At 44.8% G+C, this 16,959-nt stretch overlaps 2 protein-coding genes across 3 annotated transcripts in view; one reads left to right on the plus strand and one right to left on the minus strand.

Annotated features, from left to right (window-relative positions):
• Window positions 1-1,529: 1,529 nt before the first annotated feature.
• Window positions 1,530-4,422, minus strand: LOC115140441 (muscarinic acetylcholine receptor M5-like). Its single transcript, XM_029678771.2, has one exon. It carries the CDS (start codon window positions 4,341-4,343, stop codon window positions 2,721-2,723), a length of 1,623 nt encoding a protein of 540 aa, XP_029534631.1. The 5' UTR covers window positions 4,344-4,422; the 3' UTR covers window positions 1,530-2,720.
• A 297-nt stretch (window positions 4,423-4,719) lies between these two features.
• aven (apoptosis, caspase activation inhibitor) overlaps window positions 4,720-16,959 on the plus strand; it is a 55,580-nt gene continuing 43,340 nt past the window's right edge. For both annotated transcript variants that reach the window (XM_029676276.2, XM_029676279.2), the window contains exons 1-2: window positions 4,720-4,965; window positions 8,270-8,444. In XM_029676276.2, coding sequence (XP_029532136.1) covers window positions 4,735-4,965; window positions 8,270-8,444 — 406 coding nt within the window. In that variant the 5' untranslated portion in view covers window positions 4,720-4,734. The remainder of the gene's footprint in view (window positions 4,966-8,269; window positions 8,445-16,959) is intronic.

Below are 16,959 nucleotides of genomic sequence, written 5' to 3' on the forward strand. Positions count from 1 at the left end.
CGTGTTACGGTGAATGATTATTGACAGATGTGTCTAACATGAGATCCCGGTGTATCCAAAATGACACCCTATTCCCTATGTACTGTACTGCTTTTTTTTATTTATTTTTATTTTTATTTAACTAGGCAAGTCAGTTAAGAACAAATTCTTATTTTCAATGACGGCCTAGGAACAGTGGGTTTAACTGCCTGTTCAAGGGCAGAACGACAGATTTGTACCTTGTCAGCTCGGGGATTTGAACTTGCAACCGTTACTAGTCCAACACTCTAACCACTAGGCTACCCTGCCGCCCCAGCGAAGGGGGAGCCACCTGCTCTGTTCCTCAACACAATATTGGTGTAGGGGGTCATCGGAAATGACCCCTCATTCCCTGTCTACTTTAGACCTGCGCTCAGATAGGCTCACCTCACCATGAGTCACTCAGTCAGATTACTGTCCTCTAGGTGGGTGTCCCTAATCACTGTCAGATTGCTGTCCTCCAGGTGGGTGTCACTGTCAGATTGCTGTCCTCCAGGTGGGTGTCCTTGTCAGATTGCTGTCCTCTAGGTGGGTGTCCCTAGTCACTGTCAGATTGCTGTCCTCTAGGTGGGTGTCCCTAGTCACTGTCAGATTGCTGTCCTCCAGGTGGGTGTCCCTAGTCACTGTCAGATTGTTGTCCTCTAGGTGGGTGTCCCTAGTCACTGTCAGATTGTTGTCCTCCAGGTGTGTGTCCCTAGTCACTGTCAGATTGCTGTCCTCTAGGTGGGTGTCCCTAGTCACTGTCAGATTGCTGTCCTCCAGGTGGGTGTCCTTGTCAGATGTCTGTCTTCTAGGTGGGTGTCCCTAGTCACTGTCAGATTGCTGTCCTCTAGGTGGGTGTCCCTAGTCACCGTCAGATTGCTGTCCTCCAGGTGGGTGTACCTGTCAGATTGCTGTCTTCTAGGTGGATGTCCCTAGTCACTGTCAGATTGCTGTCCTCTAGGTGGGTGTACCTGTCAGATTGCTGTCTTCTAGGTGGGTGTCCCTAGTCACCGTCAGATTGCTGTCCTCCAGGTGGGTGTACCTGTCAGATTGCTGTCTTCTAGGTGGGTGTCCCTAGTCACTGTCAGATTGTTGTCCTCTAGGTAGGTGTCCCTAGTCACTGTCAGATTGCTGTCCTCCAGGTGGGTGTACCTGTCAGATTGCTGTCTTCTAGGTGGGTGTCCCTAGTCACTGTCAGATTGTTGTCCTCTAGGTAGGTGTCCCTAGTCACTGTCAGATTGCTGTCCTCTAGGTGGGTGTCCCTAGTCACTGTCAGATTGCTGTCCTCTAGGTGGGTGTCCCTAGTCACTGTCAGATTGCTGTCCTCTAGGTGGGTGTCCCTAGTCACCGTCAGATTGCTGTCCTCTAGGTGGGTGTCTCTTTGTTCTCTGTAACACTCCTGGCACATAGGCAGTGTTTGAAATGTAATTCATGTAATGTAATTCACAGGAGAGTAATTAATGTAATGTAATTAACAGGAGACGTCATGTTGATGTGATCCAGAAACCGAACAGTCGTGATGGGTTAGCTACTGTAGCCCAGAGATCCATAAGCCATATGAGTCACCTTAGGTGGGTGTCCCTGGTCACATCGGATCACTGTCCCCTAGGTGGGTGTCCCTGGTCACCTCGGATCACTGTCCGCTAGGTGGGTGTCCCTAGTCACTCAGATCACTGTCCCTTAGGTGGGTGTCCTGGTGGTCTGGTGCCCATCCCCGAAGCAGTTGTAATATAAAGGTTGTGTCAACAAAAGAGCCTTCAGAGGATCTCTCATGAAACTTTTCAATTGGGATTATTTCACTGATCAGATCAAAGGTACACAAGCAGCACACAATACAGTAGCAAGATCAACACCGATCCATTCACAATACAGTAGCAAGGTCAACACCGATCCATTCACAATACAGTAGCAAGGTCAACACCGATCCCATTCACAATACAGTAGCAAGGTCAACACCGATCCCATTCACAATACAGTAGCAAGGTCAACACCGATCCCATTCACAAAACAGTAGCAAGGTCAACAACGATCCATTCACAATACAGTAGCAAGGTCAACACCGATCCCATTCACAATACAGTAGCAAGGTCAACACCGATCCCATTCACAATACAGTAGCAAGGTCAACACCGATCCCATTCACAATACAGTAGCAAGGTCAACACCGATCCATTCACAATACAGTAGCAAGGTCAACACCGATCCATTCACAATACAGTAGCAAGGTCAACACCGATCCATTCACAAAACAGTAGCAAGGTCAACACCGATCCATTCACAATACAGTAGCAAGGTCAACACCGATCCCATTCACAATTACAAGTCTTCATCACCAGACCTTCTGACGAACAAAGGCACATTAGCTTATATAGGAAACATTTGACATGAAGAGGTGTGTGATGGTGCAACAGTATACAGCATTACTCATCCTCACAGATATATCTATGACCACTAGTTACTGTGTTTGAGCAAGCACACTTCCATTGCTATCCCTACAGTACAGTTGCAGCAATGTGTGGTATATTCAATATGTACATCACGCTTTCCCAAACTCAGTTCTGCCCCGAGTGCACGTTTAGTTTTTTGTTGTTTGTTGTGGGTTTAATACCATATGGGCCTCATTTGCTAAACATATCTGCTGTACAAAAAGTTATTTTAGATAAAAGGGTCTGCTGCTGCTGAATGTTCAAATACGTATATATTCTCTATTCCACACCACATCATGTCATCTTGCTGTTGATGGCCGGGTTCTGTCCGCACCAGTACAGCTTATCCTCCCCTCTCTTCTTCCTCCACCGACACATCAACAGCATCTTAAAGGTCTTCTGAAAGGTCTCATTACACAACGCGTAACACATGGGGTTGATGGTGCTGTTGACATAGCAGAGCCAGTAGCCCAGGTGCCAGAGAGACACAGGGATGCAGTCAGAACAGAAGGTGGAGATGAGCACCATGATGTTGTACGGAGTCCATGTTAGGATGAAGGCCAGGAGGATGGCACTGAGGGTCTGAGCAGCTTTCTTCTCCTTGATGAGGACCATCCTCTTCCTCTTGGTGATCTGGCTCTTCAGGGAGGGGTCCATGGGCTTGGGGGTGGTGGTGGTGGGGGATGATGGAGAGGAGTTCTGGTGGTGGTTCTGACCTATCTGGTCAGACTCAGAGGGACGTGGAGGAGCTGTTTTGAGGTCTGTGTTGGTGATTTTGTCATTCTGAGGAGGGCTGCTGGTATCCTTCGAGACCAATTTGAACTTGTAAGATATTCCCTTCTTGCTGAGTTTTTTCAGCGGTGGAGTGGCGGTCTGGAAATACTCGCCTTCTTCGTTATCGCCGTAATCGGCGGCCGTCTGTCCTTTCTCTGTCTGACTTTGAACTTGACCTTTGATTGTCCCCTGAGAGGTTGCCGCTGAAACAGGATGGCGAGTCTCCTCGGACGAGGTGTAGCTGTTAAAGGAGGTGATCTGGTCAGCATGGGCCCAGGCCAGCTCGTCCGACCGGGTCGTGGTCTTGGTGACGTTGCTCTGGTTGGACGAGGACCATGAGGCCTGGTTCCTCCTGTCCCTCCTGTCGTTACTGGAGCCAAAACAGGACTGTAACAGAACTGTTTTCTGGGGTTTATTAACAGTCTCTGGGTGACCAGATGTGGTGAGACCCTGCAGCTCAGCCAGGTCCTTGGTGCGTTTCTCTGTCTCCTTGTAGATCCTACTGTAGAGGAGGGTCATGATGGAGACAGGGATGTAGAACGCTGCGATGGCCGTGCCGAACGTGATCACCGGCTCGGAGAAGAACTGGATCTGGCACTGGTCTGCCGGGACCGTCCTCTCTCCCGCAAAGTACTGCCAGCACAGGATAGGCGGTGCCCAGAGGACAAACGACACCAACCACGCTAAGCCAATCATAATAGCCGCTCTCTTCGGCGTCCTCTTGGCTCTATAGGTCAGCGGCCTTGTGATGGAGAAGTATCTGTCGAAACTGATGACTAACAAGTTCATAACGGAGGCATTGCTGGCCACATAATCCAGGGCTAACCAGAGGTCACAGGCTAGGTTCCCTAAGGACCAATAGCCCATTAGGATGTATGAGGTGTATAAGTTCATGGACAGGGCTCCTATTATGAGGTCAGCGAAGGCTAAGCTGAGAAGGTAGTAGTTGTTGACTGTCTTTAGTTGACTGTTGACCTTGAACGACAGCATCACCAGAACATTGCCTACGACTGTTATAAGGCTGACGATGGCCGATATGGTCGCTATGGTGAAGACCTCCCATAGGTTGTGTGGGACAGGCTGAATGTCTGATGTGTTGCCATCAAATGTTGAGTTTTGGTTCTGGAGGTCCTCAACATCCATTTTGTTGGTTTAGTGGCTGTCTCGCTATGTTACAGTGAGGAGATAGGTATGGAATTGTCTCTCTGTGGCTCCATTATTATTTACTGTGGGCTCCCCTGAAAGAAAAGAAAATACAAGGATAAGACACACTATCTACTGTATATGTCAGTGTATCTTTCAAAATCAGTTTTCTGTTTGGTTTTAAGTATTTAAACATTCATTTGTCGTTCATGTTTTTCATATCTTGGAGTCCTTACATTTTGGAGTCATACAACTATTAATTATTTGTCAGGCGGAACCAATGACGCAGCCTGTCGAACGTTGCATTTTTTCGGGGGATGATATTACATGTAACACCAATAGCTTTGTATTGGCGTTACACTCTAAACAGTACAACGTTCATTTGATACCGATGGAGGGAAGACCGAACAGGGGCCGGCAAACTAGCTGGAAGAGAGGTGGAAGTGGAGGGGGAGCTGGAGCTGGAGCGAGGGGTGGAGGGGGAGCTGGCGGGGGAAGTGATAGCGGGACCTCGGGTGGTGAACACAGGGCCCGGGGAAGAGGACGATATGGAACTGGAAGGGGAAAAAGGGATCATTATCGAGGCCGTGGCCGCGGCTATCAACCTACCCCATTTGGAAGGGTGAGGAGCTGATTAAAGTTCTGTATAGCACGCTCAAATAGCTGTTGTTGCAATAACGATAATCAGTTTATTAGCTAACTTAGTTAGCCGACATGTTAAACATCTCCGGAAAGTCTTTTAACAAAAATGTGCTAGCTATCGAAACGTTTTTCAATTTCAAGCCAAAGACGCATCATTGGAAGTAGTGGTGGGGAGTCGACTCCAAAATAATCGATTCCTCCTTGCCTGTCGACTCCCATTTCTGGGTGTCAAGAGATTCAGTATTTTTGCAACGGAGGAAATACAAACGCAACAATTTCTATAATCCCAATGCCACCATGGGGCACTCTGTAAACAATGTTGACATCAGCAAATCGCTCGCCCACACAACGTCATACACGCGGTTGTGAGACTGGTTGGAAGTTTTGCTACATTTTCGAAAATGCCGTTGGCATGGCTTCTGGTAGATAAATTAAAACATTCAATTATCTGGCAACAGCTCTGGTGGACATTCCTGCAGCCAGCATGTCAATTGCACGCTCCCTGTGTTATTGTGTTGTGTGACACAATGGTACCTTTTAGAGTGGCCTTTTATTGTCCCCAGCACAAGGTGCACCTCTGTAACGATGCTGTTTAATCATCTTCTTGATATGCCACACCTGTCAGGTGGATTATCTTGGCAAATGAGAAATGCTCATTAACAGGGATGTAAAATATTTTTTGTACAACATTTGAGAGAAAGAAGCTTTTTGTGCATATGGAACATTTCTGGGATATTTTATTTCTGTTTCATATTTTTGTTCAGTGTATTTTACGTAGTCTACTTCGGGATCACGAACTCTAGCAACTTTCACAGCAATGAAATAACATGGGAGAGAGAGAGAGAGAGATGGGAGGGGCATAGGTAGGTATGTAGGCCACCAGGCAGACAGTCAGAATGGTGCATCGGTAATCAAAAGATGTAGCCTATAGGCTTTCGCAATGCTGTATTTCGTCATTTCTTGGCTTGCAATGTTTACTAAAGTAGGGACTATCAATGAGTAGGCTGAACTATTGTACACGCAACAGACCGAAGACCAAACACACACCAGCATGTTTCACAATGAAGGGAAAGATGAGTAGGCAAAGGAGAGAGAGTATCGGGGTAGGCATAGAGACAGTCAGAACCATGCGCATAGGTTATATCTTGGTAATCTGTATCTAGCATTGCCTCGTAAATTCACCAAAAGTATAATAAAGTATGATTTGGGCTATCAATGAGTATAACTAAGCTATTCTTCATAGTGCCAGTGAGTTGAAGTTGAACATCGCCAAATGCATCAGTTTACTTAGGCCTAAATATGCAATAAATTATTGTCTATAGCTTATTTAATGAAACCTTGGCTTGCTGTTGATGTCCTAGGTCAGGGCTCTCCAACCCTGTTCCTGGAGAGCTAGCTTCCTGTAGGTTTTCACTCCAACCAAAGTTGTAACTAACCTGATTCATGTTATCAACCAGCTAATTATGGAATCAGATGCATATCTATTTGTAGAATCAGATGCACTAGATTAGGGTTGGAGTGAAAACCTACAGGATGGTATCTCTCTAGGAACAGGGTTGGAGTGAAAACCTACAGGATGGTATCTCTCCAGGAACAGGGTTGGAGTGAAAACCTACAGGATGGTATCTCTCGAGGAACAGGGTTGGAGTGAAAACCTACAGGATGGTATCTCTCCAGGAACAGGGTTGGAGTGAACCTACAGGATGGTATCTCTCCAGGAACAGGGTTGGAGTGAAAACCTACAGGATGGTGTCTCTCCAGGAACAGGGTTGGAGTGAAAACCTACAGGATGGTGTCTCTCCAGGAACAGGGTTGGAGTGAAAACCTACAGGATGGTATCTCTCTAGGAACAGTGTTGGAGTGAAAACCTACAGGATGGTATCTCTCCAGGAACAGGGTTGGAGTGAACCTACAGGTTGGTATCTCTCCAGGAACAGGGTTGGAGTGAAAACCTACAGGATGGTGTCTCTCCAGGAACAGGGTTGGAGTGAAAACCTACAGGATGGTGTCTCTCCAGGAACAGGGTTGGAGTGAAAACCTACAGGATGGTGTCTCTCCAGGAACAGGGTTGGAGTGAAAACCTACAGGATGGTGTCTCTCCAGGAACAGGGTTGGAGTGAAAACCTACAGGATGGTGTCTCTCCAGGAACAGGGTTGGAGTGAAAACCTACAGGATGGTGGGAGACCTATACATTTGGCAGTCAAGCACAATGTACCCCAGGCTTCTGTCATAAGTCAATTCAATTTGAAATACATGTATAATTACACGAGGCAGTTTGGGAAAAACTAATCCTGTGTGAATGGTCCTCTGGAATAACGCGCATGCTTGGATAATAATTACATAACCAACGTCTCTAGTAATACCCGTCTGTATGGGGCTATAACATGGCAGAGAATAGGCTTAAGGACCATTTATGCTTGATCTGAAAATGTGGTCGGAGGTGCCGTACGGATGGTGTGACGCAATCGCGGAGCCTCCGAAGTCATGCAGAGGACAGATTGAGCTGTGTACCACATTGCCAAGCGCAGCCCAAATTTTGTAAGAGTTCGGAGGGCTCTGTATAGCTCCACATTGACATGTGCTTTGAATTCTAAATAAATCACTGACAGTGTCACCAGCAAAGAAGAAGAGACTTGCTTGGGCCATACTGACCAGTGGGCACCAGTCTCTAAGGTGCAGGGTAGAGTGCCGGGTGGGAGCCGGCTAGAACAGTCACTGAGGCTAGTGCTGACTGTTTAACAGTCTGATGGCCTGGAGATAGAAGCTGTTTTTCAGTCTCAGCTTTGAGGCACCTGTACTGTCTCAACCTTCTAGAATCTAGATGGTAGTGGGGTGAACAGGCCTTGGCTCTGGTGGCTGAGGTCCTTGATGATCTTGACCTTCCTGTGACACCGGGTGCTGTAGATATCCTGGAAAGCAGGCAGTTTGCCTGGTGTTGTGGTCAATGTTGTTGGTGTTGCTATGCACAGTACCTCGCATGCCAAATGGCCAGTGACTGAGTGCCACTTCTCACCTCGGCAGGGATGTAAATATGTAGATTTTTTTTTTTTTGGGGGGGGGGGGGGGGGGTCAACACATTTAATCAATGTCAATGTCCTCATTCAACATCATTTTCACACATGGAAAAAGTTGGAGATGACCTTCAACTGTAAACTTGAGAGAACTCAACAAAAGTACTATAGATGTGCACCTGTCAATCATTTACATATGTTGTGTTCCTTTTGATTTCTTTGAAATCGATGTGTCTTTCTCTGTCCTACTGACTCTTCTGTTGATACTGCAGGGCCAGGATGAAGGGAACAGGATGGATGAGGATGAGGATGAGGGGATGGAGGTTTTCACCAAGAGGAAATTGGAGTCTAACTGGGATCGTTACAAGGAGTCCGAGAAGGAGGAGCCTAGTGATGATACGCCCACACAAAGAGGGACTGACTACCACGTCCTCCTCGAATCAGCAGGTAAGGAATACATGAGGTTTTCCCTGGAAATGGCCTGGCCAGTGTGCTTCTGACCACATATTCAGCTCTGTGCTGACTGACAGTCATCCAGAATATTCTTGCTTGTGTTGCTGGTCTTTGATGTCAGTCTGCCTGTCACTTAGGTTAGTCTTATAACATGTGACAGTTTCAGAAGACGCGCCTCTGTCTGTCTTTGTGGCCCAGGCAGAACAGAATAAACGTGGCAGACACTTAGCTAGACACTTAGCTAGACATTGTGTTGGGAAGGCAGACGGAGGAATATCATATTCCTCAGTGACGGCACTAGATTCATGCTTGGAGAATGAGAAGCAGGTCTACTACTTAACATTGGTCATTGCTCTCCAATTCTAAATCCTGTGAATATCTAGAGAAGAGGTCCTTCACTGACACAGCATAGCCTAGATATTCTAGCCTAGATATTCTAGCCTAGATATTCTAGCCTAGATATTCTAGCCTAGATATTCTAGCCTAATTCAACTCCCTGACATAGTAGAAGTAGCACAAGGCAGGCGCATAACATTAAATATGTATCCTTTTATTTTGGGTTGAAAAAGTGTGTATATATAATCTGTTGGCATATTCAAGAAAGGACTAAAGAAAACAACTTAAGTGCCTCTTTTAAAGCGACATCATTTGCACTTTCTACTCAGACAAAACCCTAATACACCCCGTCTCACTTTTCACTTTCTACTCAGACAAAACCCTAATACACCCCGTCTCACTTTTCACTTTCTACTCAGACAAAACCCTAATACACCCCGTCTCACTTTTCACTTTATACTCAGACAAAACCCTAATACACCCCGTCTCACTTTTCACTTTCTACTCAGACAAAACCCTAATACACCCCGTCTCACTTTTCACTTTCTACTCAGACAAAACCCTTTCTATAGACAAAACCCCCCCGTCTCACTTTTCACTTTCTACTCAGACAAAACCCTAATACACCCCGTCTCACTTTTCACTTTCTATTCAGACAAAACCCTAATACACCCCGTCTCACTTTTCACTTTCTACTCAGACAAAACCCTAATACACCCCGTCTCATCACTTTCTACTCAGACAAAACCCTAATACACCCCGTCTCACTTTTCACTTTCTACTCAGACAAAACCCTAATACACCCCGTCTCACTTTTCACTTTCTACTCAGACAAAACCCTAATACACCCCGTCTCACTTTTCACTTTCTATTCAGACAAAACCCTAATACACCCCGTCTCACTTTTCACTTTCTACTCAGACAAAACCCTAATACACCCCGTCTCATCACTTTTCAGACAAAACCCTTTCTACTTTTCACTCAGACAAAACCCTAATACACCCCGTCTCATCACTTTCTATTCAGACAAAACCCTAATACACCCCGTCTCACTTTTCACTTTCTACTCAGACAAAACCCTAATACACCCCGTCTCACTTTTCAATGACCCTTTAATCCCTGTATCCTCTCTGAATGGTGAGTTATGTAGTAGCACTGGTTTCCTCAGCTCTCCCTTGTTTAACTGTTTTATTCTCATTTTCATGAAGTTCCTGTCCTCAAGAGTCCACAGGATGATCGATATTAATCGGGGTTATTTGTGTCGTCTGTTTCTGAGGAGTAACGATGTGTAGAATTGCAGGAGACTAGCTTGAAAACAGTACAAATTTGTCTCCGCCCGTGGCAAAACGTGTAGAAATGCGGACCAAGAGGACAGCCTTTAACATTTTCGATCAGAAATGTTCCTCTCTCTCTCTTTCTGCCTTTCTCCCCTTCCCCCCCTCTCTCTCCCTGCCCTCCCTCTGCTGCTCTCCCCTTTCGCTCCCTCTTCTGCTCTCCCTTTCTCGCCCCCTCCTTCTCCCTCTGCCACTCTCTCCTTCTCTCCCTGCCCTCCCTCTTTCTCCCTCTATGTAACAGATGTCAGAGGGTTACTGTGGTGATGTGTTGACCTGGTGGCCCCTCTCTCCTCTCTGAGGGTTACTGTGGTGATGTGTTGACCTGGTGGCCCCTCTCTCCTCTCCTCTGGTTACTGTGGTGATGTGTGGACCTGGTGTCTCCTCTCTGATGGTTACTGTGGTGATGTGTTGACCTGGTGTCTCCTCTCCTCTGGTTACTGTGGTGATGTGTTGACCTGGTGGCCCCTCTCTCCTCTCCTCTCCTCTGGTTACTGTGGTGATGTGTTGACCTGGTGTCTCCTCTCCTCTGGTTACTGTGGTGATGTGTTGACCTGGTGGCCCCTCTTTCCTCTGGTTACTCTGGTGATGTGTTGACCTGGTGTCTCCTCTCCTCTGGTTACTGTGGTGATGTGTTGACCTGGTGTCTCCTCTCTGATGGTTACTGTGGTGATGTGTTGACCTGGTGGCCCCTCTCTCCTCTGGTTACTGTGGTGATGTGTTGACCTGGTGGCCCCTCTCACCACAGTAACCCTCAGAGAGGAGAGAGGGGCAACCAGGTCAAACATCACCACAGTAACCAGAGGAGAGGAGAGAGGGGCCACCAGGTCAACACATCACCACAGTCTGAGACCAACTAATGAAACTGGTTTTGCACAACCAAAGACTTTCTGCACAAACTGTCAGAAACCGTCTCAGGGAAGCTCATCTGCTCGTCATCCTCACCAGGGTCTTGACCTGATTACAGTCCGGCGTCGTAACTGACTTCAGTGGGCAAATTCTCACCTTTGATGACCACTGGCACTCTGGAGAAGTGTGCTCTTCTTGGATGAATCCCAGTTTCAGCTGTACCGGGCAGATGGCAGACAGTGTGTATGGTGTCGTGTGGGTGAGTGGTTTGCAGATGTCATCGTTGTGAACAGAGTTTCCCATGGTGGCAGTGGGGTTATGGTATGGGGAGTCCACTACCAGATTAGTCATCACCTCATGTTTCAGTCTGAAAATGCACGGCCCCATGTCTCAAGGGTCTGTACACAATTCCTGGAAGCTGAAAATGTCCCAGTTCTTCAATGGCCTGCAAACTCACCAGATATGTCACCCATTGAGCATGTTTGGAACACTCTGGATCGACGTGTACGACACTTGCCTAGTTAAATAAAGGTAAAATAAAATAAAAACAGTAGAAAAGAAAGTAGAGTATAGTACATTACTGTAGAGTACAGTTCAATACAGTACAAAGTAGAGCACACTAATGTACTGAAATCTACTGAACTCTACTGTACTCTACTATACTGTACTAATCTCTACTGTGCTCTACTAAAGTCTGCTGTACTGTGTTGTACTCTGCTCTACTCTACTAATCTCTACTGTACTCTATTCTACTTTACTCTAGTAAACTCTACTCTACTCTGCTGTAATGTACTAGTAAACTATACTCTACTGTACTCTAGTAAACTCTACTGTACTACTGTGCTGTGCTCTACTGTACTCTACTAAGCTGTACTCTACTGTACTCTGCTGTACTCTGCTGTGCTCTACTGTGCTCTACTGTACTCTAGTAAACTCTACTGTACTCTACTGTGCTGTGCTCTACTGTACTCTACTGTTCTCTACTAAACTCTGCTCTACTGTACTCTACTGTGCTCTACTAAACTCTGCTCTACTGTACTCTACTAAAGTCTGCTGTACTGTGCTGTACTCTGCTCTACTGTACTCTATTCTACCTTACTTTACTCTAGTAAACTCTACTCTACTCTGCTGTACTGTACTAGTAAACTCTACTGTACTGTGCTACTTTGCTCTACTGTACTCTACTGTGCTGTACTCTACTGTGCTGTACTCTACTGTGCTCTACTCTACTAAATTCTACTGTACTGTGCTCTACTAAACTCTACTAAACTCTACTGTACTCTACTGTGCTCTACTGTACTCTACTGTGCTCTACTAAACTCTACTCTACTAAACTCTACTGTGCTCTACTGTACTGTACTCTACTGTGCTCTACTGTACTCTGCTGTGCTCTACTGTACTCTAGTAAACTCTACTGTACTCTACTGTGCTGTGCTCTACTGTACTCTACTGTGCTCTACTAAACTCTGCTCTACTGTACTCTACTAAACTCTGCTCTACTGTACTCTACTAAAGTCTGCTGTACTGTGCTGTACTCTGCTCTACTGTACTCTATTCTACCTTACTTTACTCTAGTAAACTGTACTCTGCTGTACTGTACTAGTAAACTCTGCTGTACTGTACTAGTAAACTCTACTGTACTCTAGTAAACTCTACTGTACTAGTCTACTATACTGTGCTGTGCTCTACTGTACCGCCTACTAAACTGTACTCTACTGTACTCTAAGCTCTACTGTCCTGTGCTGTACTTGACTAAACTCTACTGTACTCTACTGCACTGTGCTGTACTGTACTCTACTGTGCTGTACTGTACTGTACTACTCTGCTGTGCTCTACTGTACTCTACTAAACTGTACTCTACTGTACTCTAAGCTCTACTGTGCTGTACTTTACTAAACTCTACGGTGCTCTACTAAACTCTACTGGGCTCTACTAAGCTCCACTGTACGCTACTAAGCTCTACTCTACTGTACTCTACTGTGCTCTACTGTACTGTGCTCTACTGTACTTTACTGTGCTCTACTGTACTCTACTGTGCTCTACTGTACTGTACTCTACTGTGCTCTACTAAACTACTGTACTCTACTAAACTCTACTGTACTCTGCTGTGCTCTACTGTACTCTAGTAAACTCTACTGTACTCTACTGTGCTGTGCTCTACTGTACTCTACTGTGCTCTACTAAACTCTGCTCTACTGTACTCTACTAAAGTCTGCTGTACTGTGCTGTACTCTGCTCTACTGTACTCTATTCTACCTTACTTTACTCTAGTAAACTCTACTCTGCTGTACTGTACTAGTAAACTCTGCTGTACTCTACTAAACTCTACTCTACTGTGCTCTACTGTACTCTACTTTACTAAAATCTAATGTACTGTGCTCTACTAAACTCTACTGTGCTCTACTAAGCTCCACTGTACGCTACTAAGCTCTACTGTACTGTACTCTACTGTACTTTACTGTGTTCTACTGTACTATACTCTACTGTGTTCTACTGTACTCTACTAAACTCTACTGTTCTGCTCTCTACTGTGCTCTACTCTACGCTACTGTTTTTTATTTTATTTTTAATTTTACCTTTATTTTACTAGGCAAGTCAGTTAAGAACAAATACTTATTTTCAATGACGGCCTAGGAACAGTGGGTTAACTGCCTGTTCAGGGGCAGAACGACAGATTTGTACCTTGTCAGCTCGGGGATTTGAACTTGCAACCTTCCGGTTACTAGTCCAATGCTCTAACCACTAGGCTACCCTGCCGCCCCGCTGTACTGTACTCTACTAAACTGTACTGTACTCTACTAAACTCTACTCTACTGTACTATACTGTGCTCTACTGTACTGTGCTCTACTCTACTAAACTCTACTGTGCTCTACTGTACTCTACTAAACTCTACTCTACTAAACTCTACTGTGCTCTACTGTACTGTACTCTACTGTGCTCTACTAAACTCTACTGTACTCTACTGTATTTTGATGTCCAAACTTGTGAATCATCGACGTCTATGATTGGTTCAGATTTGGTCTGGAACATCCACATTTTGTATTGTTTCGGTCATTAAAATAATAGCCACTGTGTAGAACAACACCCAAATATGCTGAGGAGGATATTGTATTTTTCTACCTTTATGTGTACCAAATTAGGATACGTCACCATGAAGAGAATGACATTCAAATGTGTAATTATGCATTTCTGTTTAGTACAGATCAGGGATCCATGATGAAATTCCATTACCGTAATTCCGTTACCGGGTGTAAAGCCACTTCACTTACTGTAGTTTAATAACCAAAAACAGATGTTGTTCAAAGTCAAGGTGCCGTGTCATAGCTGACACCCCATTCTTTCTGCAGACGTCTTTGAATGTTGATTCGGGAAACAGATATTTACAATTTTTTGGAAAACGTGGACATAGAAACTGAGATTTTAGCAAAATTCTGTGACCAAATTTAGCATTTGCACAGTTCTTCCAGTATGTGTTTTTTATATTTTTTAATAAAATGTTCAGTGTAAATAGTTAAAAGTAGCCAGAGGTTTTTGTTTGGCGTTCATTTTACCACGGAATTGCCCTTTTCTCTAATCAGCAAGCATCAAGGCAGCCTGGCATGAGGACAAGAGGCAAAACTTCACAGAGGACAATCTACCAATGTCATGTCTACTTCACTACAATCACCACTTTCCAAAACGGGTAATCACCACTTTCTAGGGAGAGTGAGACAAAGAAGGAGAAAGAGAGAGTGAGAAATGGAGAAGAAGAAGAGGAGAGGGAGAGACCCACACACACGCTTACACACACACTTACACACACACACACTTACACACACACACACACACACACACACACGCGCGCGCGCTTACACACACACACGCGCTTACACACACACACACGCGCTTACACACACACACACACACGCTTACACACACGCTTACACACACACACACACGCTTACACACGCTTACACACACACACACACTTACACACACACGCTTACACACCTACACACACACGCTCACACACATGCTTACACACACACACGCCTACACACACGCTTACACACACACACGCACACACACACACACACGCCTACACACACACACACCTGCATCTCATCCAATGATTTGTTCTGACTTTGGACTCCTTGACCTGCTGCTCTAATAATAATAATAATACATTTATTTATACCGTACACTATTTATACAAAAGTATCTTGAATGTGGACATCCCTTCAAATGATTGGATTTGGCTATTTCAGCCACACCCATTACTGAGAACACAGCCATGCGATCTCCATAGACAAACATTGGCAGTAGGAGAGCTCAGTGACTTTCACCGTGGCACTGTCATAGGATGCCACCTGTCGTGTCTTTGGCTATGCCGGATTAAGTGATATGACATGCTATTCTATAAAATAATTTCTCTGTAATTAATATTACCTGATTAAGCTAATCATGTAAATGTAATTAACTAGAAAGTCGGGGCACCACAAAATAATATTTATAGAGCTGTTATCTTCTGAATAAACTCTTAAAGACCTAGTAATATTTTACATCAATAGCAGTCAATATTAATCGTCACTTTATTTCAGTCTCATCTGAAAGTTGTAAATTCTTGGTTATCTTCACGAACCCTGGCTAACAAGTTGAATCAGCAATACAAAATTTGGTTTAATTATTTATTTACTAAATACCTAACTAATCACACAGAATTACATATACACAGAATGAATCATACCTTGATTACAAATTATGTCATAAAGTAAAATGTCCCTAGCGGACGGAACAGATATGACAGCTGGTTACACAAAGATAAGGGGTTTGAGTGAAAGAGCGGGAAGACTGAGGAACAAAGGGAGAAGCGATGTCTCTATCGGGCTGTAGGCAGCTACTCTATTGTATAAATACAGAATGTTATGCATTCTAAATTACCGCCCATTTGGAAAAGGAAAATGCAATAAATATCTAATCTGAGCTGCGCTTTGGTAGGTTGGTGGTAGATGGAAGGCCGTGCTGCCCAACAGTCTTTTGTCCTTTGAAGAATGTCTCTGGTGGTAAATTGGATACGTTGTAGTAACATCGTTGTGTGGTACACGGGATACTCTGTCTGTTCTTTCCTAACCTACATTTGCAGCTGGTGTTGCTAACTCAACGGCTAGGAGCTATCACTTCTGTAGGGAATAAGAGTTCAAAGTTCATACCTTTCGCAACCAAAGCTCACGCTGAGGTTGGCTTCGTTTTGTAGTTATTATCTGAACCATTCTGACATCGTATCGTCATCCTAATGTACCTGGAACAGCTGACATGTTAGTCCTTCTAACATATGGACCGTCGTCCTCACATCCTCGGAACAGCAGGTTACATTTTCATCAAGGCTTTATATAGTGGAGGGAGAAGGGTTTGCTTTCATAGTTTTATAGCCCATGTCTCTTCACAGGTGCGGGTCACTGATTGAGCAGAGCCCTAACTTTATGAAACTCCAAATCTCTCATTTGGAAGCTAAAATTACATTTAATCTTTTCACCAATAATTTTATATTCAAACATTTAAATTGAACAACAATTCCATGGGAATCCGATAACTCTGATGTGTAGACTTTCCACTGTAGAGTTTGTCATCTTATCATTGATGAGAATGTCTCAGATGACAACCGAACTGACATCATATTCATTAAGTACCACTGCATATGTTCAGTTGGTCGGATTACCAGAATATAGTTCATTTCCCCCCCCCTTCTGATGTTCCCAGAATCTCTATGTTAACCAAGGGTTTTGCAAATGTAACATCAGTAGGGTAGAGAGAGGAAAAGGGGGGGAAGAGGTATTTATGACTGTTGTATTTATAACTGTCATAAACCTACCCCCAGGCCAACGTCATGACACACCTTTCCAACAAGTTAGTTTGTCAAATTTCTGCCCTGCTAGAGCTGTCCTCGTCAGATGTAAGTGCTTTTATTGTGAAGTGGAAACGTCTAGGGGCAACAATGGCTCATCTCATCTGTGAA

Source organism: Oncorhynchus nerka, linkage group LG13, assembly GCF_034236695.1.
Source record: "Oncorhynchus nerka isolate Pitt River linkage group LG13, Oner_Uvic_2.0, whole genome shotgun sequence".
NCBI classification, from domain to species: domain Eukaryota; kingdom Metazoa; phylum Chordata; class Actinopteri; order Salmoniformes; family Salmonidae; genus Oncorhynchus; species Oncorhynchus nerka.

Coding starts and splice junctions, on each gene's coding strand:
- LOC115140441 (XM_029678771.2), bottom strand. CDS start 4,343: ATGGATGTTGAGGACCTCCAGAACCAAAACTCAACATTTGATGGCAAC.